The 27,781-nt window shown below is 35.8% G+C and overlaps 1 protein-coding gene across 5 annotated transcripts in view; it reads right to left on the bottom strand.

Moving 5' to 3' along the window:
• The window catches only part of LIFR (LIF receptor subunit alpha), an 86,628-nt gene that overhangs the window by 35,264 nt on the left and 23,583 nt on the right, over positions 1 to 27,781 (bottom strand). For all 5 annotated transcript variants that reach the window (XM_072605781.1, XM_072605783.1, XM_072605782.1 and 2 more), the window contains 7 exons: positions 20,987 to 21,144; positions 19,462 to 19,576; positions 16,075 to 16,214; positions 8,931 to 9,094; positions 4,488 to 4,662; positions 3,116 to 3,373; positions 848 to 977 (listed from right to left, as the gene is read on the bottom strand). In XM_072605781.1, the coding sequence (XP_072461882.1) occupies positions 848 to 977; positions 3,116 to 3,373; positions 4,488 to 4,662; positions 8,931 to 9,094; positions 16,075 to 16,214; positions 19,462 to 19,576; positions 20,987 to 21,122 (1,118 nt within the window). In that variant the 5' untranslated portion in view covers positions 21,123 to 21,144. The remainder of the gene's footprint in view (positions 1 to 847; positions 978 to 3,115; positions 3,374 to 4,487; positions 4,663 to 8,930; positions 9,095 to 16,074; positions 16,215 to 19,461; positions 19,577 to 20,986; positions 21,145 to 27,781) is intronic.

Below are 27,781 nucleotides of genomic sequence, written 5' to 3'. Positions count from 1 at the left end.
AATGAGAAATTAGAGGATTTCAAAAAGACATGAAAAGACTTATAGGAACAGATACAGAGTGAAGTAAGCAGAACCAGAAGAAGACTGTATAGTATAACATCAATATATAAAAAGGAATCCCAATAGCTTAGGAAGAATGAATTTATATAATAACAGTACCATAGAAACAACTCTCAAAGCAGTAAGAACTATGAACAATACAACGACCAGCCATGATTCCAAAGGGCCAAGGATGAAACATGCTTTCCATTTTGGAAAGTTAAAGGATTCAGGGTACAGAATGAGATAGACAGACAGACACACACATGTGTGTGTGCGCGTGCATATAGGTATGTGTGTGTCTATTTGTATGTATATATGTAAGTGTATGGATATATATACACACACGTGTGTGTGTGTGTATGTGTATATATATATATATATATATATATATATATAAATATACATATATATGTTTGCATGTATACAGCCATTGAGGGAATTGGTTTTGCTTCACTGTGTATATATTTTACTCTTTATCTTTTTTCCAATAGGGTGAGAGAGGAGAGTGGGAGAGAAAAAAAAGTTCATTTGTATCTTAAAACTTTTTAATTTTGAAGTATAAAATGATTTGAATAAAACAAGCCCGCATAACCTGTGGTCCGCCAAAAGATTTTGGGTGGCCCATGACAAACGTAGAGGAAAACATCGTCTACACTTTTTGGGGGCTGCCTGGAAATCCTTTGGCATGCCCACAGACTGTAAGCAGCCCATGGGCCGCAATCTGAGCAGGCCTGCAATAAGCGAATCAAATGACTGCATTATTCTTAAAATTCACAGTTTTCAACCTTTTAATAATAAATCTTACCTTTCATACAGTATATAATTTGTATCACGAGGGCCAAGCAACCCAGTTGGTCTTCCTGGATTCCAACTACATATAATTTCTTTCAAATCTCGTGTTTCACAGTTCAGCTTTCTAGGGATATCAGGTGGATCTAACAAAAAGAAAAACCTACAGGTATTTGTGTCTTGAAGTGTGCTTAAAACAAAATGTCTTTATAAATGTTGAAAATGCCACTCCCATTTCAGTATTAATCAACTATATAACTGCATTCAAAGAACTCAAGAACTGCATTTCTTGATGTATTTTTTTTCAGTTTCCTTTTATGTCTTCCTCCATTAAAATATAAGCTCCTTGAGGGCAGGAACTATCTTTCCTATATTCTCAATCCTTACCAAAGTGCCTGGCACACAGTAAGACTTGTTGATTTGACTTGACTTTTTCATAGTTTATTACATTAAAAATTATCTTAAAATACTAAAGCGCTACTTTTGTTGCTGTTCAGTTGTTTCACTCTAACTCTTTATGACCCCATCTGAAATTTCCTTGGCAGAGAGAGTGGAGTGGTTTGCCACGTCCTTCTCTAGCTCATTTTACAGATGAGGAGACTGAGGTAAACAAGATTAAGTGATCTGCCAAAAGTCACACAGCGAGTAAGTATATGAAGCCACATTTCAACTCAGGTCTTCCTGACTGCAGGCTCAGAACTGCAGTGCACCGTCTGGCTGCTCACTGCTACTTTTAATTTGTGGTGATAATAGCAACATGAGATAGGATTCTAACCCAGGTCTCCTGACTCCAAGTTCAGTCTCTACTGAGTGATCGATGTGTACAATAATGTAGGGAACGAGGGATTATGACGACAATAATGATCATAACTACCACAGCTGGTCAGATACCACCACTCTGTAAGATCAAAATAGAATTCACCTCTGCCCAGTTTAACATTAAGAAAAAATCAACCAAATGAAGTAAATTATGCAGATATTTGAGGAATCTATTTTCTCACAGCTAACACTATAAAGACAGAACATGGTTCAAAATAGCAAAAAGGAAGAAAAAGTATGTTCTGCTTTTTAGGCTGAAGGGTTTGTGCTTTGTCCCCTCCCTAGAAGAAAAGGCAAACTGTTTGTTCCTTTTTTCCAGGAAGGAAACCCATGATGTATAACATCTCACTTATCCAGAATATTTAACTGGCAACCACAACTATTCAGAACGCAGAAATCAAGAAGTAAGCAAAGGTCTTTTGCAGTTAAGCCCTTTCTCTGAATCTACTTATATTCATACTTTAAACATAATATTCTAATAAGCTTCATCTGGTTTCTCAGACTACAACAGATTAGACACAGATAATTTGATGATATGGGGCAGGGAATTGGTGGAAAGGCATTGATAAAAAGCAAGAGGAAATAACAGCTAAAAGAAAGTGGGGAAATAGGAAAAAAACAAAAAGTAGGCATAACTTTTTCTTTTAACCTAGGAGAAATGAGTGATGAGGCCACTGTTTTGTCTGAACAGCCCCTTTCACTGGCTTACAACACAGTATTCATAATGATGGTGAAGTCGTTAGATTACTTCATTTTTCCTCCAACTTTTAGTTTATTCTTTTCACTCTTTTATTTTTATTGTTCAAACATCTTACCTCCATCACTGCTATCTTAAATTGTAAATTCTAGGGTGGGGAACAGATCATCCATCAATTTTGAACTAGAACAGACCACAGAGGTCATACAGTCCAACTCTACCATTTTATGCATAAGAAAACCAAGAAGAAAATGATGAAGTCACACATTTAAGGAGAAGGGCTAGACTTCTGAGTCCAATTCTGACTCTCCTGCCACTGGATCAGTAATAACATAAATTTACTATTCTCTTTTGAAAAAGACAGGGACACATGAGGTACTGTCAGAACTTCTCAATATTTTTTTTCAAGTTTTCATGAAAAAAATCACTTCATGTGAAACTGTTCATTTCCTGAGGGCATCAGATAAATGAGGCCATAATGTAAGTTGGTTTTAGAGTAGACTGAACATATTGTTAACAGGTCCATATAAAATTGCAGCAGTTACATGCCACAGTTCTTAGTAAAGAAAGATCACAAATTATTCTGACTCAGATTAGGAGGAAAATAAGTAAACATTCTGCAGTTTTTACATTTTCATTAACATTAAGAGACCAGTAAGATATACTCAACAAAGAGAACTGTAGAACTTGTCTAAGCAGCACTAACACTTTTACAAACTAAACAAATGAAGGTGGCAGAGATGATCTCTTCAGCTTTACATAACTTACATCCTGCAAATACAACTGTTCCGTGCACGTTTGACTTTGTTGTAAAAACCACATTTGTTCCACTACTTGGAGAAACAGTAATATTGTTGATCTTGATTGCAACGCTTTTATTATCAAGGCGGATAAGAGAAGGTCTTTCACTTCCAAATTGTGCAGTTAAGACAGGTTCCTCAACAACACAACAAAATGTCATATTTGAACCTACTGGTACCACTTTGTCTCGAGGAAAAACCTCATAATTTTCTTTTATGGGAGGTCCTAGGAAGAAAAGAAACACACAAAGTTTAAGTAGTCTAGAAATTCTTTATCAAAGTATCTTCTGTAATGGAAAAGTAAGCATTAATAAATGTAAAACTAGAAGCCTGAAATGTCACATTAAATATTAATGTGTCAATTTCATTCTTTTTTTTGAAAATTATACATTCAGATAACACCTAAAAAACATTTTAAAAATTACTGTATTCTGACTCAGCAATACCACCTCTAGGGCTGTATCCCAAAGAGATCATAAAAATAGGAAAAAGACCCACATGTACAGATATACTTGCAGCAGCTCTTTTTGTGGTGGCAAAGAACTGGAATTTGAGGGGATGTCTATCAATTGGGGAATGGCTGAACCAGTTGTGGTATGTGAATGTCATGGAATACTGTTGTGCTATAAGAAATAATGAGCAGGAGGACTTCAGAAAAACCTGATTTATATGAACTGACTGAAGTGAGCTGAACCAAGAGAACACTGTACACAGTGACAGCCACACTGTGCAGTGACTAACTTTGATGGACTTGGCTCTTCTCAGCAATGCAAGGATCTAAGACAACTCCAAAAGACTCATGATGGAAAATGCTGTCACATCCAGAGAAAAAACTTTGGAGTCTGAATGCAGATTGAAGCAGACTCTTTGCTCTCTTTTCTTTTGCTGTTTTGTTTAGTTTCTTCTTTCTTGTGGTTCCTCCCATTCATTCTAATTCTTCTTTGCAACATGAGTAATATGAAAATATGTTTAATAATAATGTATATGTGGAGCCTATATCATATTGCCTCCTGTCTTGGAGAAGGGGGAGGGGAAGGAGACAGAGAAAATTTAAACTCAAAAGCTTATGGAAGTGAATGTCAAAAACTAAAAATAAATTAATAAAAAATTTACTATATCACGAAATGTCTTTTTCTTTTAACTTTCAGACCAATTTTTCCTACCGTGGGTAAAGAGACACGACAAATGAAAAGTTTTATTACAACAATTAACACCTCAACAAAAATGCAGAGTATTTGTAAAACTTAAGCGTTTCAAAACACTACATCTTATGTTGACACTCCCCTTGTCATGTAATAACTGGCCTCTGCTAATTACTTTAAATAAATTACATGGATTACCTGAAATATTTCTAAGCGGACTCCATTCACTCCACTCTTTTTGACCAGAAAAATGAAGTTCATCAATATAATATCTAATTTTCACATAATGTAGAGTACATTCCAAAGGGATATCTGAGGTCCAACTCCAGTGATGGACTGAATCCTTACCAATCAGAGTTGTATTATGTGTCGCCTAAAAAAGGAGGGGGAAGAATCATATTTCAAAGTAGCAATAATGATCTCTTTAAGAACAGAAAAAGAAAGCCTATTTTATACTGCACAATCATCTAAAATGTAATAGTTTAAGGTCAGTGGTCTTCCATTGCCTTACATGGGAATCACAGATTTTCAAAAAATGTGACCATGGTAAAGTTATACTTGTCTCATTATCTCCAAAGTCTACCCCAGTTCCAAGGGCCTGGAATTCTGGGATAATTAAACACACTGCTGAAGAATTCCACAGCGTAAAATGTTTGAATACCACTGGTCTAGGTGGGGAAAAAAAAAAAAAGGTGTTTTCTGTTTCATAGGGAGAAAAGAATATAAATCAGTCCACAAAACCTGAAGATCAAAGAAAGCAATGAATTTAACCCAACAAATATTTACTAAATCCCTTCAATATATTAAGTCTGACAGAGATGCAAGAGTAACAATAGTGGCCCAGGGGTACTGAAGCACCCCACCACTGAGGTAACACAGATCTGGGCTCATAGACTTCTATCATACTAAGGGACATAGTCTGAGGTTTGAGGGGCTAATTTCAATTAACCCTGATTGCTTCATTTTTCTTGAAGAGCCTTATATATATTTAAGACTAATTTGAGTTTGTTTGCTTTATTTTGGCACTTAACTTGCTGTCTTAACACTAGGCAAATCTAAACCTCCATTTGGCAAGTTTTATGTGTTTCAGGAATACCTAGAGGTATTTTAGATATTTTGTCAGACCTCCATCCATACTGTCCAATGTGCTGATGTGGGATGCATCAGAGAAACAGATGTACTTTAGGGATACAGTTTGGTTTCTCACCTGAGGGTAAGAGGGTGACTTCCAGTCTACCCCAAGTTCCTTAACTCTGTTGGGAGAACCCCATGCCAGTTAGCACTGAATGAGGAATCTAGAACTCTTAATCTCAAGAGTTCTAGAAACATCCACCTCAGGATTTCTCTTCAGTTACCTGGACTCGAAAAAAGAAACACAAAGCAGACAGGGGAGGTAGGGCTTTAGGTACACCTAGGCATCCATGTTGGGGTCAGGAGTCACCATTTCCTAGGTGAGGGAAAGGAAGAAATTCCCTGCAACTCATCCCTCTTCACCCCAAAGGAAGTCTCAAGGGAGAACTCTCAGAATGCTAAGCCCTGTGTTCACAACAGGGAAAGAGAAGAAGAGAAAGCTGTCTGTTCTGGTACCTCCTCTGAAATTAGAGTTTCTCCCTGAGAAGGAATGCTCATTTTTTTCCTTTCCTCTATATTATGATTTTAAAAGGTTTACTTTCATTTAAATATTTTGTTTAGGTTGGGACAAGCCCTTTTTAGCAACAGGCAAGTTTAGGACCTAAGATAAACTCAGGAGAATGTTGTTTGTTTGCAGAATTTGTTTACCTTTGTATCTGAGAGTGTTTGCTAACTCTTAACAACAGGATTTACTGTGGAGATTTTCTAAGAACTGTGTAGTGGACTACTGGAGCCTCCCTAGGTCCAGAGAAAAGTCATAACTCCAAATACAAACAAATGTGCCAAATGCCCCCCAGCTAATTTGCTGAGGACAGCAAATACATAACTGGAAAAAGTAACAGGGACACAGCACACTCTACGTAGCTGAGCTATTGTTTCTAAGTTCACAAACACTCAGTACTAAGATACTTTGAGATGATGGTCCACTGAGGCAGGAAGAGCTACCTATTCAGTAACTTTAAAAGTAAAACAACGTCCCACTTCCTCTCTTCTTCCCGTGTTAAACATATGGTTTAAGATTCTGACAGCTCTCCTTCTGGACTTTTCTTGGAGGGTGGCAGGGAATTTCTCCCCTTTCTCTCCTCTCCTCCCCTGGAAGCAATGTATTCCAGCCCTATGTGGAGGGTTCAAGTGAGTCTAAGACTGGATCTCAAAGCCCTAGCTTCCCCTTCTTCTGTTTCTTTCCTTGTGCCAAACTAACTGAATACAGATCCTGAGATACATATTTCAAGCTTTGGAGGCACCCTGAGTTCAAATGTTCCTGAGTCCCTCAGTCAGTGCTAACCAGAAGTGAATGGTACTTTCTGTGGCTACTACAAGGCTTCTTGAAGAAGGTGATCACTGACAGGAAGATGAGCCTAAGTTGTGGACACTGAGACAGTTGTTCAGAAAGTGAGAGTCGTGGTAAATGTGAAATAAGTGGCTGCTCAGCAGTCCTAGGAACTGTCTCATGCTTTAATGTTTTTAAAGAACAACCTCTGGAGAATATAACAGGAGTTATGGATTACTGTTTGATGTTACTGTTTCAAGGCGGAGTTAAGTCTTTGTTAGCATGTCCAATGAGTCTTCTTCATTTTAAGCATTTCTTTCGTGTGAAAAAAATTAAGGGTGGTCACTATACCAGATCTACACTGAGTATGACTGGACTTTATTCATGACAGAAAGAAACATCAGGAGATAGCTTTCAACTCCAGGAAACGGAGATCAATGATTACTGGCTTCAATGTTTAATGAGCAATGAACACCCTAGACCTAGGGCATGTTTCAGGCCTAATCCTGCCTGGGAACGTTAGAATCAGAACCAACTGAATGTAAGCTGCTCAAGGACATAGATTTTTTTCCTGTCTCAGTGTATCCAATATCCAGCACCACGTTTAGCATGACAAGTGATTAATAAACGCTTGTCCAATAAATGAACGACCCCACCTCCAGTACTCTGTTCATGATGCCATACTGCTTGCCCATGAAGCCTTTCCTGATCTTTACCCCTCTCCAAGTTCTCCCCATCTTTTTATTTTACATTTATTCTGTATACAACATACAATTCTGTATACAATACAATAATATATGATCAAGTTGCCCCCCCCAATATAAGTGCATTCTTTCTATTTGGCTCTCCAGAACTTAGCTTTTAAATCCTTCACAACATGAACCTATCATTTCCATCACCTTCAACATGAAGCTTTTCCTTACCCACCCAGCTACTAGGCCCTTCCCTCTAAAATTACTTTGTAGTTAAGTACTTTGCATCTATTCTTTTTAGATTTATTTTACGCAGGTAATTATACGGCATCTTCCCCCTTAGTAAAGATTATTTCATTCATTGTATTTATGTCTTGTGTGTGTACCATAGTGCCTGGCACGCAGTAACAAGTTAACAAATACCCGTCAACTAGCTGTCCCTTCCTTTCTGTGATTGAACAGAATGACTGAATAAACGAATTTCACTCTCACCCATTACATATAAATATAAATAAATAAATATATGTGTGTGTGTGTGTGCATGCACACACTTCTGTTTACGATACACAATTCTTATTTTTATACTACACATAAGCACGTATGTATACATGCGCAGAAGAAAAGATGTGTAAGAACCCTTCAAGGCCCACTTTAAATGTTGTTTCTTCCAGGAGACATTCTTTAATCCCTCAAGGTAGAAGCACTCTCTATGTATCTCTATGCTCTGAACACAGCATTCTACCTTTCTTTTATTGGACAGTCACATTACACCTTCTGTTGTAGCATTATTTCCCTCAGGATGCTGTGAGCCCGACAAGAGTAGGATCTGTTTCATTCATTCTTTTTTGGTCCCTGCAGCATTCAGCATAGTCACTTAGTTGGTAGTCAAAAATTGGTAGAATGAATGAGGAAGGCGTACATATATGTACACACACACACAAATATAATCTAGCATAGCTGTCCAAATAGGAAATGATAAGGTAGATAAAGTGACTATGTAACATATCAATTCTTCTGTTTACTATCATAGAGTTTAATTATTAAATACCTAATCCATTAGCATACTATAAAGCTATTAAATAACATAAAATAGAATTATTAAAGAAGGAGAAAGAGACTAAAGAAAAATATATTACTTGGTACAGGTCCTCACAGTTTTTCATTACTACTGAAATAAGCAAAATGGAAAGAAGCCAACTGAAAATAATTCACAGGGAAATCATTCCAAAAAGGTATAAAAACTGTAAAGTAAATTATGATATAACCAGCACAATGGTTTTTCCTTATTCATAGGAGCAGATTTAGAACTAGAAGGGGCTTTAAAGGTTATCCAGTTCAATTCCCTCATTTGCAACATGATTAAACTTAGGCCAACAAGGTTAAGTGATTAAGGTCAAAGAATATGAATTATCTTGAAAAGTTACCTAGATCTATTCCCCAAATCCAAAAGTTTAGTAGTGTAACAAAACCAAAAGAACACCAAATATTATGAAAATTCAACTTCTCACACTAGTAACTTTTGTTTTTCTAAGAAGGCAGGAAACTTACGACTGTTGCAACTTCCATGTCTTCTTTATATAGGACAACAATTTCCCAGATGACATTTGAGTGATGGGGCAAAGCAGAGCCATTATCATTCCACTTTACATACAATGTAGAGGTTGAAAAATCAGCTGTCAAATTAAAAGTCCGTAACGTGGCTGGAACTAAGGCTTTTGAAAATAAAAACAGAATTACTAATTTATTAAAATAATCAACTTCACACTTAATTCTTCATAAAAATTTTAAAAGACCAAATATTTAAATAGAAAATTCTCACCAAAATTACACATGTACATATGTACATATAAGTGGATATGCATATTAAAATATGTATATATATATATATATATATATATATATATATATATATACATATTTTAACTTTTACTTTTTTGGACTAGACCTGTGATTTCATTTGTGTAGGAGGCACTGAAAAGTTGATACATACATGAAATTTGAACCCAGGTTTTCCTGACTCCAAGGTCTCCTCTTTACCATAATGCCAAGCCAACAGATACACACCCCCACACACACCATGCTTATTTTTAAAAAATTCCACATGAATACGATGAATATGGTTATATTTCAGAAGTTCACTGGTAAATTATTTGTGTGGAATTTCTGCAGTCCTAATATTGGATAAGAGACCAGGTGAGCCCATAAGAATCTATGCAAAGTAAATTTAATGTAGCTGAAATACATTAATGATAATATTGCTTTAGATTCTGATTACTGGAAGTCACAGGGTCACACTGTCCTAGAAGAAGACGATTCCTTTTAGTGACAGACAAGATTTCAAAATGGGCTGGTGGTCTCTGTCATTCTCCCATCTCATTGTCTATACCTTCTCTCAGGCCTTGGTGCTGTTATATGACCTCATTTGTGATACTTTTATGTTACCGGTGCAATATCCCTACCTTTATTTTTTTTAAATAAGGCAGGATATACCTACCTTACTCTCCCAAATACTTTATGTTTTAAAAAAAAGCACACCTTTTCTCTATATAACCCTATGAAATTCTTGGATACTGAAACAATTGACAAATCAGTTGCCACAGTACATATCTCAGATACCTTAAGAGATAAGTAATTTGTCCACATTATTTCAAATTAATATGTGAATTACAGATAAAGCTTTAACTCATATTTAGAGGCTACGTTTTTCTGGAAGAGTCTTGTTAACTCCAACAGATTTCTAACTGGTAGAATCTATATAGTGATTTATAATTTACAGAGTACTTTGTTTTATGTATGATTTCATTTTTGTAGGAATGCATTATTGAGGAGGCAGGCCTGCCTAAATGTATATCTCTGGTATCAGTTCACTTTTCATAGTTTCTTTTCCTCCAATTCTGAATGTAAAGATTCTATAAAGGTTTTGTGTTTTTCAAAATCACTTACATTGATAAATGGCATGATGGCGGAACTAAGACCAGTATTTTTTTTCATTTACTGTATTCATGATAGTATCACTGAAGTCTATACTCAAACCAATAATAAAATCAATTAAACTATCATGAGTATCACTAGAGCTTAAATATCATTTTAGGTATTAAAGCCAAAGGTTTATTTTTCAAATATTTAAAATTTTTAGTTGTTTAACTTCTAAATACATTAAATTGCATTTCTATTTCATTTTAAGTCATAATGGTAAACAGCCAATTAAAGTATTCTGAAGATGGCATTTTATGTTAGTAAGGTAACAGAGTCAAGTCAAGTCAAGTCAAAGAACCACCACAAAAGTATCAGGCAAAGATTCTGGAGAATCATTTCTCTTCTGGTTTCAAGATAACGAATTTTCTGTTAGTCTTTCCTGAAAAGGTATCAAATATACTCCTCATTTACAAGTGATAAGTCCTCAAATTCTCTTTTAGTTCAGGTATAAAATTCTTATTACTATCTACCACTTTCTAAAGAGATTCAATAATGTGGTGGAAAGAAGATTAGTTTGGCTCACAAGACTCGAGCTCTGAGTTCTTGCTTGGCTCTGACAATAACCAGATATGACTTGGGCAAATTTTATCAATTCTCTTTTGTCCGACTTTTTTAAAAGGAGAGAATGGGGGGAACCTTAGATAACATGTAAGGCCTTTTTTCAGTTCTAAAAATTCTATGATTCGAGAGTTTAAGCCTGCCGATTATCTTGGAGAAAAGGCCACAATAAGTCACAATTTCCATACTAAGGAAAATAAGACAAGAAAAAATCAACAGGTCAAAGTTTTTACATATTGCAAGTAAATACAATGAAACATCACTAAATGAAACTAATTAGGGGCAATATCAGTCTCTTACTAGCAAATTATTTGAAGAATATTTTAAAGGAAACTGGAATAGATGAATTACAGTAATCTGCAACTCTAATTCCTGTGATCCCATGCAAAGTTCTATGATTTTTCAGTTACATTTCATTACATTGCGAGATATTTTTAACAAATGGATGACTTTTTGTAAAAAATACTTTATGAAACTGAAGATGTTTAAAATACTTTGTTCAGGTATTTTAATCATTTCCTTTACTGTTCATATGACTTGCTAATTTTCATCATATATGAAGTATATCGTAAGTATAGGAAAACTTTAGGCAAGCTCTATTCAAATCAATCACTTAATCAAGTATTTATTGAATGTCCACCATGTTCCTAGCATTCAGCTGTTTCAGTTCCTGAAATGTAAGACTAGATTTATGAACACAAGAAATTTATAATCTAGTTAAGCTTACGAAGCACACATGAAACAATGAGAGAAATTAAATACTAAACTGACTGTTACTGACTCTAAATTCAACAGGAGTTTAGAAAAGGGATAAATCAATAAAGAGTAAAATGTTTCACAGAAGAAATTAAACATCAAAATATATAGATATTAGATTTAAAAAAAAAACAATTCTTAGCTTTAATGAAGCAAAGAGGAGACTTAAAGGACATAGTGGAGAAGTGGATTCTGAAAAGGAAGAGAAGGCAGAGCTGCCATGTCCTTATCTTATTTCTATTCTCTCTGCCAAAGAGAAAGGTATTTTAACTTAAAAGGACAGAAAAGATAGACAGGGAGACTCAAAAGAATGTACCTAACTACTTCTGATGTGTTCGCCTCGCCCACACGGATGCACTATGGTCGCTATGACTGTTGGGCCAACTCTGAAAGCCCATGGAGAAGGCAGGCAGTTCCACAGGATTAGGGAAGAACAAGTGATAGTGCAAACAGCAAGTCAATGGAACCTGACTGGATGGTAGGACTACATGGACTCTGGAGTCCTTTCCAAAGCTGAGATTCTGTGGTAAGTTGTAAAACCAGGAGGGGTGTCATTCTGAGAGGTATGCATGTGAAAGTGAGAGAATAAGTTTGACAAATGTGGAGCTGTTATAAAGCCACTCTGACTTGAGAAGAGCTAATAGTAAGAAGCATGTTTAAAAGTTGTATAAGTAGGACACAAGATCAGAAAAAAAAAATCAAAGCTAGAAGGAACTTTATGTTTTACTTTCTCATTGTACAGAAGAAATTTATATTGCAGTTCAATGACTTACCCTGAGTCACAGTTAGTTAGCCAGGACTAGGATGCCCATCACTTCACTCCCAAAGCAGTATTCTTTTCATTACATCACTACAGGAGTTTGAATCTAATGTTATTCAATAGTGAGTCAAAATATATTCATAAGTAGGGAATGGTATGACATGATTGCTTCGGACATGTTAGTTTGGCAGTATAATGAGAGAGAATTTGGAGGAGGGAAAAGAATGACAGTAGGGAGATCAGGTAGAAAAGCATTTCAGTAATTCTGACTATTTGTTCCCCAATATATTTCAAAGGATACGTAATTTTTCAGAAGAACTGAAAGTTATTGATACTCTGGGCTTTTAAAAAAAATTCTAAGATTGGTTGACTCATTTATTTATTGGCTCATCTAGCCTCTTATAAAATAAGCTTAGTTTTCTACCTCTTAGGAATTCTGTAGTTTAATGTTTGGCCACAGACAAAATTTCAGTGATGGAGTGTATGAAAGGATTTGTAAGATGTCTAACCTAATTGAAACAGGGAAGAAAGGCTTCTATGAATCTGACTTTGCTTCCAACATGCTTAAGGCAGTGTATGGTTTTATTCTTGGTTCAATAAAATGTGACATTATAAAGGCCATATATATCTACGAAAATAACTTTTTCCACCAAAAATTTCTTCAATATTTGAAAAGATATAAAAGGAATGATATGTACTCAACTTAAGTGTGAAACCAAGTAAAATATGAAAAGTCAAAATAGAGGCCTGGACAAAATGTTAAAAGAAATTTGAGAGGAAGAGGAAGACTCTTTGAGGCAGGGGAGGAGGGAGGAACAATCAAGGGTAAGTAGAAGGTGGCAGCAGGGCTTGGCCTTGAAAGATAAGAAGGATTTCAACAGATGAAAGATATCACAGGCACCAGGGACTGGCCTGTACAAATGGATGGATATTTTACCACAAAAATGAAATGCATCGGGAGCTACTTCATTACTAATTTTTAGAATGTCAACAGTTTCAACAGTTGCATGTCATCTTTGCATTTCCTACATCTGGAACAAGAACTTAAGATTTTAGGTTTAGAGCTATGTGGCAATAAAAATTATCCAACTTACAATAAGAGAGACTGAGGCAGAACTCAGAGCCAAAGGCATTTCATTAAAGGGTCCACAGTCTCCCCTCTAATGAAGGGGACCTCAGATCTTCCTCATGATCTGAGATGCCCCCCACCCCTTTCAGGGTTCTAATTTTATGGAATTAGATATCTAAAATATTCAAGAACAGCTATACCAAAAACAGAATAATTCCATTGGTCGACATATGACACACAGAAGGAAAAATAAACAAACAAAAAAAAGACAGCAGGGTCAGAAATTGGGTGAAGAAAGGAATATCTCCACTAACTAGGTGGTCATAAGATGGCTGAAGCATAGGGCACCTCCACTGATTAGGTGGACCTAAGATGGTTATAAGATGGACACCTACGCATGTTGGACACACAGAATGGTTTGGAGGTACAAAAATAATTGGGGGACTTTCCTTGCAGTTGAGTCACCTCTGTCAAACTGGGCTTGCTCACCATGGCAAGGAAAGACAAGGGTGGAGGGCCTCCAGTTAGCTTCTTATGATTACACAAGTGATTTCACCATCTGTAGCTTACATCTCTGGGGCCCGGGATATATAACTTATAATCACCACCCCTATCACATCAAATTGATTGATACTGATTGGAATAGAGTAGGGGTCCTCAATGAATCAACTTTCTCAGCTAGAGGGACCTGAGGGGCCATCGGATACAACCCTTTCATTTCACAGACAAGGAAATTGAGGCCCAGAGCAGGAATATAAATTGCCTAGTCATCACAGAGGTTATAAGAGACAGAACTGGGATTTGAACTTAGGTCCTCTGACTGCAAACCTTGGGCTCATGATGCTGTACCATGCTGCTAATATTGCAAGAACAGTATTTGCTTTCTAAAGTGTAAAATTTTCAGCTGAGTAACAATCTTATGAAAGTTCTGCTTCAGCGTTAAAATTAGTTTAAACCAGGTATTCATTTATCTCCAATGGGGTTCTTCACCTTTTATGTATCATGGACACAGGGATCAGCTCAGCGGCATACTGGATAGAGCTCCAGGACTTGGGTCAGAAACCCGAGTTCAAAGGTCACCTCAAACACATACTAGCTCAGAAATTAAATGGCAGCTACTAGGCATTATTCTATTAAAAGGTAAAGCAATCAGGGGCGGCTAGGTGGTACAGTGGAATGAGCTCCCTTGAGACAGGAAGACCTGAGTTCAAATCTGGTCTTAAAAAACCTGACATTTAGTAGCTGTGTGAGCTTGGGTAAATTACTTAACCCTGAATGCCTCACCCCACCTCCCAAAAAAGAAAAGCAATCATATACTGATCATCAAATCATATTTCACAACTGCATTAATAAATCAAGGGAGTTCCCAGGATCACAGATTTGGAACTAGAAGGATCTTGAAAGGCCATGTAGTTCCCTTATTTAACAGAAGAGACTACTGACTCCAAAGTGGTAAAGGTGAGATTTGAATAAAGGTCCTCTGCTGCTCATTCCACTATACAATTCATGTGAAGTATTATGTAAGCTCAAAATTCAAGAGGCACACTGAAAAATTAGAGGAGGGTGATAACACCAATGAGAGGTCTGCAAATGATTCCACATGAAAAACAATTTTAAAAACTGGGGATGTTTAGCCTGGAGAAAAGAATATTTATTTAAAGAAAACAATAGCAACGAATATTTTTAGCTACTGCCTCAAAAAAGTAGACTTATTCCTTTCTGCTGTAATATATAAAAATGAAATATAAAGCAAACAAGTGCAAGTTTTTAAAATGCATTAAAGAACAGAAGGAGGATTCGAGACAAACACCAAGAAATGGGACAGCTTTGGAATTAATGTGCTAAATTTAGAATATACTTTTAAAAAAGCTATATGAAAAGAGGCTTGTGGTCTCCTATACAATACTCTTTTCCTTTGATTCCTTGCATGTGGAAATGTCACATTTGGAATAACAAAACCAAACCAAAAAAGCAAAACTTTCTTTAAAGAAGAAGCAATTAACATTAAGAATTCAGTGAAACATGAACTGAACCAAACAGAACTGCACAAAACAGAACTAAGAGAAAATGCACAGGAAACACAGTAATATAAAGACATCAAAACAAAGCAACAAAATGACCATTCTTGTCTCTAGGGACGTGATAATGAAACAAAACTGATGATGAAACCAGCTGACGAGTTGTTACTTCATGCTGCTGTAATGCGCTTGCCTCTAGTATTCTGTTTCAACCTGATGCTGGATGTGATACCAAATAAGCCAACTTTGTTAGAATTGTGTCCAAAATAAAAGTAAATTACTTCTAAGCTCTACTAAAAACAAAGTACATGAACTTTACTTAGATTTTTTTACACCTATTTTAACCATACCTATATGCCTAGCTTGATTTCTTAGTGATTTTAAGGTATTTTGAAGGATAGCTTAGATTGTGAGAATGGACCTCTAGATGAATCAAACATTACTATGGCATCTTAATGGCCTTTTTCTATCAGCTAGAAAAGCAAAAAACATCAATATTCCACTAAAAACATTATCTTGATTTCTGATGAATTGTTCTTTGAAAGGGATACTTACAAACACTTCTTTCATTTAGGATAAATTTAGTAACAGAATTCCCAGAAACATGCATGGAGCTTATTTTGATTTCATGATCAGCAAGCGAAAGAGCTGGAATCTCAAAATGTGTTTTCTCTGTCCAAATACAGGGATAGGAACTGCAATATAAAGAAAGGCCATTTGAATTAAATAAAGTCAGCAACAAAATCTTCAGAGAGAATGAATAACACAGGGAATGTTTCTAGGAACCTTTTTACACTAAGGAAACAAAGAGCTTGGGTGATTTGGCTCGAGGACTAGGACTTCTAGTGTTTTCTCAAGTCCCTTAGTTAGGGGACTGACTAGTCATGTTGCCTACTCTTCAACAAAGGAAAGAAGAACAGCAAGCTCTGGACAGCAAGGAAGAGCTTACATCACAGGGAGATGCGGTAGGGTTCATGCAGGGCCTACTGCAGTGACCTAATGAACATTAAGGTCACAATAACAAAAACCTCATCACATCAATCCAATTCAACGTGACAGCTCATGATCATAATAACAGAAGTTACCACGTACATCAAATTCCCTCAATAATAAATGCATATCATAAATATAGCACTATATAGAGTATTTCGGGATATATAAAAGATCTGAAAGGAATATGTTTTGTTTTGAGGATGGTTTTAATACCAAATTAACTGTATTCACTCAGTCACATTTTTCTATGATTTCACACAATAAAGAATATGTTACTTGATAACTATTTTAACTTTCCAACAAATGAACAAATCTACGCATTCACACTAACCGTATTTGTATAATCATGCTAATTAGAATTCATCACAAGTTTGGACCCCCAAAACATTATCCAACAGATTGAGAATACAGATACCCTGGGAGTCCACTGAGCTTCAATTCAGGATAACTAAGAGAATGTAGACATCAGATTTGAGATTTATTGACTAAATAAGTTATCTTAGAATAAATAAATTCTTAATCTGTTCAGTTCTGCAATTAAAGGGCCAGAACCCCATATGGTAGCAGCTCCAAGAATTCTAAGCTGCATATTACACCATGCAGAATCAATCAGGTTATTAAGCTACTGTGAAAGGAAAAAAAAATTACCTAATATTCAATCATATCAAGTATAGAAATCAATCAATAAATATCTATTAAGTGTCAACTACATATCAGGCACTGTGCTAAGGCTCTGGGATTTAGAAAGACAACAATGGAACACTGGCTGTGCTAGTGGACCTTGCATGTTATTATGGAAGACAACATCCATATACATATACATACATATACATGTACATGAATATATTATAATACAGACCAAGTAATTTGGGGGATAGGTGGAAGGGGAAGACACTAACAGCTATGGAAATAGAAAAAGGCCTTAGGTAAAAAGGTAGCATTTCAGCAAAGCTCTGAGAGAACTAGGGACTGTAAGATGTAAATGTGAGAATGGAAAGCATTCTAATCATGGGGAACAGCCAGTGCAAAAGTATGGAGGACAGAGATGGCATTCCAAGAGTGAAGAACAGCCAAACATCAAGTCCAGCTGAACCAAAGAATGCATGGAAGGGGATAATTATGTTAAGGCTAGAAAGGCAGGCTGAAGTCTGGGACCTCAACAGTCTTGAAAGGTGACTATCATCCTAGAGCCACATTTAACATTATACTCTGCTCATCTCTGCCATCTGTCTTGCTGATGTGCAGATCCTTCCCCTGCCAGCCTCTCTCTATCCCTGAAAGCTGGAAACATAATCAAATATATACTGACAATGCAAGTCCCCAGTGACTCCACTCACCATCCTAATGGCTTTCTAAGCTGAAGTATCCCATTATACTTGGTAACCCCATGAGAATATCTACTTCTTGAGGACAGGGAAGCTAAGTTTTATATTTATAATCTCGAGGCTTAGCACACACCTTGGCAAAATACTTAATAAATACTTTTTAATTCATTCATTTATTACTAGTTATATGGCCACTATTAACATGTTACAACCCTTTTTAACCTTATTTAAAATCTGGAAATTAAGAGGTTTTATTTAAACCTACCTTACAGTTATTCTGAAAAGTTATGCTCTTTATAAACCAGACAGTATTAAATAAATAAAAGTTATTATTATATCATCCTGAGGACAACAGGCAAGGCAAGAACCCTGTTTTCACAGTTTCTTTCCTCATAGCATAAGTTGCTTTTACCAACTCCTGAACATTAATTATGACTTCTTCCAATTTTCCTGTTCTGGTGTTAGATTCCAAGATATAGTTTCATCTCTGTCATTTGCCATTTCTGAGAATGAAATCTTCCATGTAAATGAATTTTCCAGATTACTCAAACATACTTTTTCAAGTACCAAATTTTTGAAAAAAAGTTTTGACAAGTATTTCTAAATATATCCCCTAGTATACATTGAACACAGTTATTCTAGCATTAGAAATGGACTCAAAGGTTTTCAATCTCCTCTGAGACCAGCTACCTGTCATCTGCATAACACTGGCAAGTCACTTCACTTCTCTGAGACCTAGTTTCTTATTTGTAAAATGAAGATAAATGGCAGCATTGAGAAGGGTTATTCCAACTCTAAATCCTATTGTTCAAGTTTAATTTTTCTTAATAATTCAGGTTTAACATTTAGCACTATACAGAAGTATGAAAGTATACAGGTAAATGTCACTGTTTAAAACCATATTAAATGATCCTGGACTGCTATCTTTTTAGTTTTTTTCTACCCACTAATAAAACTACTTTTTCAAACAGAACTTGAGACTCAAATTTCACACGGAATCATCAGCTATAAATGGAAAGTGGAAAGAAAACATCTTCAGACGCCAACCATTTCAGACCTTAGGAACAGCCTGACAACTTGATGAATCCTAGTTTGGGGGCAGAAAATCAAAATGGGCCGAGAAAGGAGAGTCTGTTCCTTTGTGCGACTCTAGGGGGCATAATACTGCATACTTAAGACCAGAATAGGAGGATTTCCTTGAATTTAACATTCTCTTGTAGGAATAAATGGAAAAAGATTTAGAAAAGAATGTATCTAGTTAACAATTAAGCTCGGAATCTAAAATAAACCTTTCTCAGTAAAAAGGAAAATACCAAAGCAAACAAAACAAAACAAGACAAACCAACAAAACTCGTTTCCAGAATAAAAAGGCCCATCTAAAGAAGAGAAGCACAATTCTAGGTGAGATGTTTGCACCAAAGTTCATGCACAGAAACGATCTTATTGTTATCTTCTTTAGAAGCGAATGAACAACAAAAACTTCAGCAAAATATATTTAAACATCCACGGAGATGGTATTCATCCAACTGTATTACAGTAAAACAAGTACTTTTTTTTCACAAAATTAACAATTTTCAAGTTTCTCACAACTTCCACTTCAGTATTAAGAAAATGAGAAACCTACCTGTTTACAATACAGATCTCATAAGTAGTACCATGGTTTATCCTAGAGGAGGCATCCCAGGAACAGTCCCACACCTTCAGGTTATGGGTTATACACTTTAAATCATGAGGAACCCCTGGGGAACAAAAGCAGTAATCCGTAATTATTACTTCAAGGATACAAGAGTACTTTAGATTGGTGGTGTACAAGGAATATGTGTCACACACGCCTACACAGCACCATATTTGGTACATGATGAAGAGGGCCTTCTCTTGTCAGGTCACTCCATCTCTCCTACTTGTTCCCTGGGCAAGGAATGGCAAGTAGCTAGAAAGCTGAAATCTTGTGAAGGATCAAGTGAGTCAGTGTTCTGTCAACATCTACTAGAATGGCAAAAAGCAAGGATACTGGGTTTAGGTGGATTGAATGCATGGATTTTTACACAATATGGTAAATTAAAAAGGAGAGATGTAGTTTATTTAAGTTTACAAAATGTTTTGCCAGAAAAACAAATAGAAAATAACAAATGTGCTGCAATTCTCTACAGGCAACTAAGTGCTACTCATAGCAAAAATCATTTGAGGATTCAATATGTAAGAATAGTAATAAAATATATTATATCAGTATATTTTAGAATATAAAAAGTAGTAAGTAGTCAGATATTATGTAATGAGAACACCAGTCAGCCAAAGAAAATAGCAACAGCAGCATAAGTAGAGTTCCCTTTTCCTATGCTCTCTGCACAAATGTAGATACTCCTGTGACCAAAGATTTGATTTCTATTCTATATAAGGGTTAAATGGATTTTCATTTTCTGAGACCAAGCTATAGAGAGATCAATACAAAAAAAAGAGAACAGATTAACATAAGGCTATTTAATCACTTACCTAGAAGATGACAAGAGGCTTGATAAACTAGCAAAATATTACAAAATTTAGACAGGTAGCTATGTAATTAAAATGTTATTTATAAAGCTAGGGATCAAAATATCTAGACTAGAGAGATTCAAATTAGATGGTCTTTGCATTTCAAGGATCTGTGATTTTGCACTGTGGGTTACTTTCTTCATTGATGAAGGTGGTAACTCCTCTGACTTAAGTCTTTCAGCATGGCTACAACTGAAAAACTCATCACCAGGCGGCCCATCTGATTGTGGGTCACTAAAGAATTATCGATATATGTTCTTCACCAAGAACATACTCAAAAGCCTTTTCAAATTGGTAGGACTTGCCAGAGATTGTGCTCCCTTCCACTGGCATAACCTAAATCTTTTAAGGTCCTCTCCTTACCATAATGAAGCACTAAAATACAACTTTAGTGAATGGTCTTAAATAATTTATTATTATTTTTTTTAAATATAGGGCAGATGGGGACAAGAGAAAGATGAAGAGACTGATGGAGAAAACTAACAAAATCACTTTTTAAAATTTTTACTTAATTGAACCATTAGATAACTGAAAGCTAAAATTCTCAATAAACAGTACAGGTTACTTCTTAATAAACAGAATAGCATTAGATTTTAATCAGTTTCCTAATTCACACTTACCTCTTTTCTGGCCATGTGCTTGGTTCACTAAATATAAAAAAATAACTGATGATAGCCATTGAAACTTTGAACTATTCTTCATTCTTTTATTTTCCCCTGTTTTTAATAACAGTCTCAAATAAAAATAAACTTCCATTTTTGACACACATCAGTCAAACCTGAAATTCAAAAGAAAACATTTATTTTAAAACTGTATGCACTATAAAAGAATCATTGTTAGGCAGATCTATACAAGAATTGTTATTAAATATATGAATGCTAAGATCCACTAATAATGTATTGTTAAGAAATCAGACGCTATCAAGAAGTTATCAAGGTAACTCCCTAATTCAGTATATTAATCATTCCATATGAAAATAATCTGCAACTCTAGCTTGATTCTGGTATATACTATAAACAGACTATCCTCAAATTATTATGAAACTGGAATAATTTGCAATTTAACAAACATCCATTGAGCACTTATACTATGTCAAATATGCTGTATTTGGCGTTGAATACTGGATACAAAGATAAATAAAATATAACTCTAACTAACCCTCAAGAATTTTACAATGTAGAAGGTAAGCTAAAAATGTTATAATATAATCCAAATACAACTTAAGAGCAAAGGAGAGGGTGCAAAGTACTCCAAAGAAGCCCTGAAATATTCTAAAAGCAGGATAACAAACAGAATAAAGTGAGTAGAGCTTGGGGAGCATTAGAAATGACTGATCCCTACAAGGAACCACAGTGCGGCAACTGATTTTATATAAGGATTTCCAGGAGTGCTCATGCACAGGGGATAGAAGGTCAACCTTAGAGTCAAGAAGATCTGGATTTAAGTCTTGAACCTAACACATATTTGATGTATGACCAAGGGCATATCTAGCCATCCAATCCCCCTAAGCAGCTTTCTAAGAATACTGCATGGGGAATTTCTTACACCAAGGAAATAGCAGGTTTGGATGATGGGGGGAAAAAGGCTTCCAAAATACTTCAGAAAGCAATTTTTTCCCCTCAAAGAATAAATACAATTCATACATAAAAGTTACTTTTTATGTGCCACCCATAACTTCTCTAATACTATTGTAGTTTATTGATTTTCCCATACCAAGGTTTATCTCTTCTTTGTATCTCTCAAAAGAACTGTTATAGTTTGGTGGGTTTTTTTTTTAATTGTGCTTCCTATCTCAGGAGTTCTACTTAAAGCATACGAAAAGCCCATAGCAAGCCGGATGTGGTGGCATATCCTTGCTACTTGGTGGGAAAGGTAGGGATGTGGGGGGAGGTTCTGAGGCTGGTGAATTTCTTCTGTTCAGGAGCTCTTGGCTACAATAGGGTTAACACTGATCAGGTGTCTGCATTAAGTCCAGCACCAATGTGATAATGGGTTGGTGAAGTGGGATAGGAAAGGGAGCAGCGTTAGCCTGTAGCAAAACAACAACCAGTCAACCGACTGTTTCAACACAGTGTGCACATTATAGACATTGTAAAGAGAACATTGCAGAAAGGTTAAAATCAATCATAATGATAAAAGATTTGGTCCAATAACGCATACCAAAACCAATAATTACTTGACTGTTGACCTGACTCAGAAGTAATGCAAAAACAAAGCTCATTTATATTTTATGTTTTTAGTACAAATATTTTCTTCTACTATTGACCATTAGAGATAAATAGAAACAATTAGTAAGTTTAAAGAGAAATAAATGCAAAATGTAAATAACCAAAAAGTAAAATAAACATCCATAAATCTGAGTACCAAAGCCCAAATGCAGATGAAATACAAATGAGGTGCAACTTGAACTTTGTTTTAGAAATACTGTTGTGCAGGAGATACTATTAAATTTTAAAAGTTTCTATGATACTGGTAAAGAATTTAAAGACAAAACTCAAATTTTAATTTGAGTGATGAAATAATTCCAAAATAGTTATTTATGCAAGTAAAATCAATAAAGAAAAAAGGTTAAGAGGTACTTTAGTAATCTATTACATTGAATTTGTTCCCACTTATAATAAACAATATCATTATCATTAAATTGCTTATAATATTGTTAAATTCAAATAAAACTGAGTTGAAAATAAGACTTTGTTTTCAGTCTGACCTGTCATTTGATAACATTAGGTGTAGGCATTAAACTAATTTTAAAAGATTTTCCTTCGAGAATTAAGAATTACTTAAAATGAAAGATTATAATGTTAAATGACAATTCTCCCACATTAGTTGAACTCCTGTAGGCCCTCATAAACTGGGACTGGAAGTAAAGTCTGTTGGCCTCCAGTAGAGCGCTCCTCAGAGGAAGTGAGTAGTGGACTAATACATTCTGCAGGATATCCCAGATCCCTCGCTCATCATTCTGAATAATCAAGATCTGTCCACTGAACTTCTACTGAAACAGGAAGAAAAAGCTTCCCCTGAATAAGCAAAAGCTAATTATTATAATTCTTCACACAGGACATTCATCTGGATGGACAGCCCATTGAGCTGGTCCATTAATACATGTAACTAGGAAAGTTATTTCATAGGAAAATGATCTGGGCCCAGAACTAAGAAGAGAGGAGACTCCACTTTATTTGGTAAACTGAATCATACTTACACTGACTCCACAAATTTCCCTAACACAAACCTTAACTTTCAAACACTGGTATTGTTCTGATTAGGGCAGTGCATAGTGTTGGGCCAAGAGTCAGGAAGACTCTTCCTGAGTTCAAATCTGGTCTCTCACACTGGCTACCTGTGTGACTGGTCAAGTCACTTACCCCTGTTTGCCTCAGTTTCCTGATCTGTAAAATGAACTGGAGAAGGAAATGGCAAAGCGCTCCTGTATCTTTGCCCCCCCAAACCCAAATGGGGTAACAGAGCCAGACACAATTGAAACAACTGAACAACAGCGTCATGGTAATGACATAGGTCTACGAAATCATGGACTGTCACCATCTCTGAGAAATCAAGACCATGGATGGCTGAAGAGTGACAGAGACGTCCATGGTGGCCACCCAGAGGTGACTGCAATCCACCTCCCACTTTCATACCTTTACACACACCATCTCCTCTACCTGGAAGGTACTCCCAAAGTCCAGCTCAAGCGCCACTTCTTCCAGGGCTGCCCCTCTAAGATTCTCTTGTCAGTATTCTGTATCTTCTTCAAACGATCTTGTATCCACCTTCATCTGTGTTGTATCCCTCCAATAGAATGCTATCTCCCTGAACACAAGGAGTTTTATTTTCTGCCTTTGTATGCCCAGAACCTGGCTAAGTGCCATGCACATAGAAAAGTGATTAATAAATGTTTGAATGAATGAAGGGTAAAAGCAGAACATACAGCACCACGTTCAAATGGGTAATATTTTATCTTCTAGGATTTCGCGTCACTATTCTCTCAATTATAGATATTCAAATTTAAGGCCTGTTTGGATCGTGTTATGTAAAAGACATACAGTTATATCAGTTTCAAGTAAACATTACTAGTATATTTCTTCTCAAGGATAACGGCAATATCCTCTTTTAACGACTATAAATAAGAATGGTAAGTAATTAGCATGCTGATTGATTTTATAGAAATGAATACCATAAAAATATTTCAGGGTGAAAGGAATTCTATTTCTGTAACAAGAAACCTAATTTACTTATAAAAGGTTTTTTTTGTGTTTTGTGTGTGTGTGTGTGTGTTTTTTTTTAATTTTTTGTGTGACCAGTAGTTTTCAAACCGTGCTGTTAGGGGATACGTATGGGTGGCAGCAGTTATCAGCACCAAAAGGACCACAGTTTGACAGAGCTAGAACTCTAAGGAGTCTTGGAAATCTCCCCCCACATCCCCTTCATTTTACAGATTAGAAAAATGAAAGTCAAGGAGGTTGGTGGACTTTCCTAAGGTCACAAGCAATAAGCATTAAAAGCATTTCAATTTCAATTTGGAAGGTCCACAGAGATCATCTAATCCAACCCCATAATTTTACAAACAAGAAAACTGAGGCTCTACAAAGTTAGACGATTCATCCAAATTCATACAGGTAGAATGGTAGAGCTGAATTGAAACCCAGGTCCTATGACTCTAAATCCAGCAATCCAGATGTGAAAAAACTAGAGATAGGTGAACCAGGACACACTCTGGAGTAACAGCCAAAACACAAGCTATTCTAATTAACAGGCCTACGGTACTGACAATGAGTGAAGAAAGACCAGACTACGATAAAGTAGCAGGATTCAAAGTAAATGTCCCCCAGTTATCAGTATTTCTATTATCATTCCTCCTAACAAAAATGAGGAAGAAATAATGAAATTGCATCCAACATATCCACAAATGTATATAATATCTCATTAGGTGCCAGTCACTGGCACATGATAGGCGCTTAATAAATATCTGCTGACTGAAGACACACACAAAATTTGTTTAAATAAAATTATAAAATGTTCTTTACAGAAATAAAAAGAAACAAATAACTGGAGAGCTATCTACTACATAAAGCTGGATCAAATGTCTCCTAATTCTGTGATAGTCATATACACAGTAAATTCTAGAAAAATAATATGCATCAAATAAAATAATAAATACAAATCAAGGATTTTGTAAGTTAAAAAAACTTAATTTATAAACATAAGGCATCACTATCATTAGATGTAATCCCATGCCTTTCATAGAGGTAACTTTTCTACTTTTCAAAGCTTCAAAATGAATTTTTTAAGTAACATTTCTCTTCAATGCATGTTTTAAAACAAAGTGCTCTGGCCAACTTTTTCATACCTTCCCTTTTTGACAAAAATACTCTCACCAATTCTGGAGCAGCCCAAACAATATTTCCCCCCAAATTTTGCTGCTGAGCCAAGTTCAAAATTCTTAAAATGAGGATATCAACAATTCCTAGATAAATTTTATAGGTTTTTAAAATTAATTATGAAATATCCTGTAATGTCAATAAATCTTACAGTTTAAGCAAACTAAACATAAATATTTTATTTCTAGAATGGGTACTTTGGGGCTCTGGCAGCAGCCTCCGACTTGGCCTCCCTGCCTCCAGCCTTCCCCTCCTTCTTCTAGACTGCTGCCACAGTAATTTCCTGAAGCTTAGGTCTGACCATGTCACTCCCCTGCTCAATAAATTCCAGGGAATTTCTATTACCTCTTGAAATGAATATAAACTCCTCTGTTTGGCATTTCAAACCTTTCACAGCCTGGCTCCAACTTACTTTCCCAGAAGTTATATATTACTTCACTGCACATATATTTAAATCCAGTCAGACTGGCCTTCTGCTGTTCCCTCATACACAACATTCGGTCTCCTTTTATCATGTGTGAACAGCATGAGCCATCTCCCATGTCTGGATGCGCTTCATCCTTTACTCAAAATTCCTCATTTAAAATCTCAGCTCCAGTGTCACCTCCTACGTAATGCCTTCTCTGATCTTTCCTGTCTCTCCCTAGCAGTGCTTGACACATAGTAGGTGTTTTAATAAATACTTGTTAACTGATTGGTTGATTAGCAAAAGATGGAACAGATTTAAGGAGAACCTGTAACTTTAGCTGGTTCTTGAAAAACTGACATGATTTAGATATAGGACATGAGAATAGATACGCAGCATTCCGGGTGAAAAGCACGTCAGAACAAAGTACCAGTGAGCACCTTATCTTCAAAGGAGACTGAGAAGACTAAACATGGCTAGAGAAAAAGGTCCATGCTGGAAAACAGTGGATGATAAAACAGTTCAGAAAAGTAGTTTCTAGTCAGCTATTCTGAATGGGCACTATAAATTCATATAACCTACTATTATTTTACCACCTTAAACCAACCTAGAGTCATGCTGGCTATAGACTGGACTGACCCGTCGGCCCAGGGATGATATTTAAACTCACAGGACCCGAGATCTCCATGAGAGAAAGTGGAGCAAAGAAAAAGAAGAGGGACTAGCACAGAGCTCCGGTTACACTCCTAGTTAGGAGGCAAGACAGGATAACAGTGTTTCAATAAAGGATTCTGTGTATGCTCATTTAGATAGATGCTGCATCCTTCCAGTAAAATATTAGCTCCTTGCGTTTAGAAATTGTTTTGTTTTGTCTTTATATATCTTGCATACACGACTGTCTTGTATATAACAGAACTGTTGAACTGAACAAGAGGACCATATTCAACAGACTCCTAGGTTCCAAACATAAACTCCTTAGTGATGGCTTAAAATATTTAGCTGCTGCAACTGTATTTCTAAAAAGAATAAGGGAACATATTTGCTTGCTATGCATCAATTTTCAAGTAAAAGAAAAGCATAAAAATTCAAACCTTTCAGGATAACTTCTTAAAGAAATAAGCCACACAAATCATAATGATAAAACCATAAATTTTAAAAAGATCAAAATAGTTGTTTCACTTTTAAAATGTCCTTATCATTCACATTAGATAAAACTCATGAACATGACGCTGTATGTTCATTTTATATAATCAAGATGTACTGTTGCACAGTTTTGCTTGTTTTCTAGGACTTTTCTTTTTTTTAAGATAGCTAGAAATAGTAGAAAAGATGATCTGGAAGTCAAAAGATTTAAATTTTGGTCTCAGCCCTGTCACAAATTGGCACTAGATAACTTTGGACAAGTTATTAAAGTCTCTGGCCTTCATACTGATCTTGATTTGTTAATAAGCAGAGTCACTTACAGGGATGATTTTTTAAGCCAGTGTACATGTATTCAGGTAACTGATATACATCCTCTTTTGATGACGATTGGATATATATAGGGTCAAGGTCAAAATAAGTGAGTTTAAAGATGAGGTGAAGCAGAATGTATGTCCCATCAAGTTCAGATATTCATTCTCCTTTCCTTATCC

This window comes from Notamacropus eugenii, chromosome 4 (genome assembly GCF_028372415.1).
Source record: "Notamacropus eugenii isolate mMacEug1 chromosome 4, mMacEug1.pri_v2, whole genome shotgun sequence".
Classification (NCBI taxonomy): domain Eukaryota; kingdom Metazoa; phylum Chordata; class Mammalia; order Diprotodontia; family Macropodidae; genus Notamacropus; species Notamacropus eugenii.
Note: the sequence above shows the minus strand (reverse complement) of the source record. Positions and strands in the feature narration are given on the sequence as shown.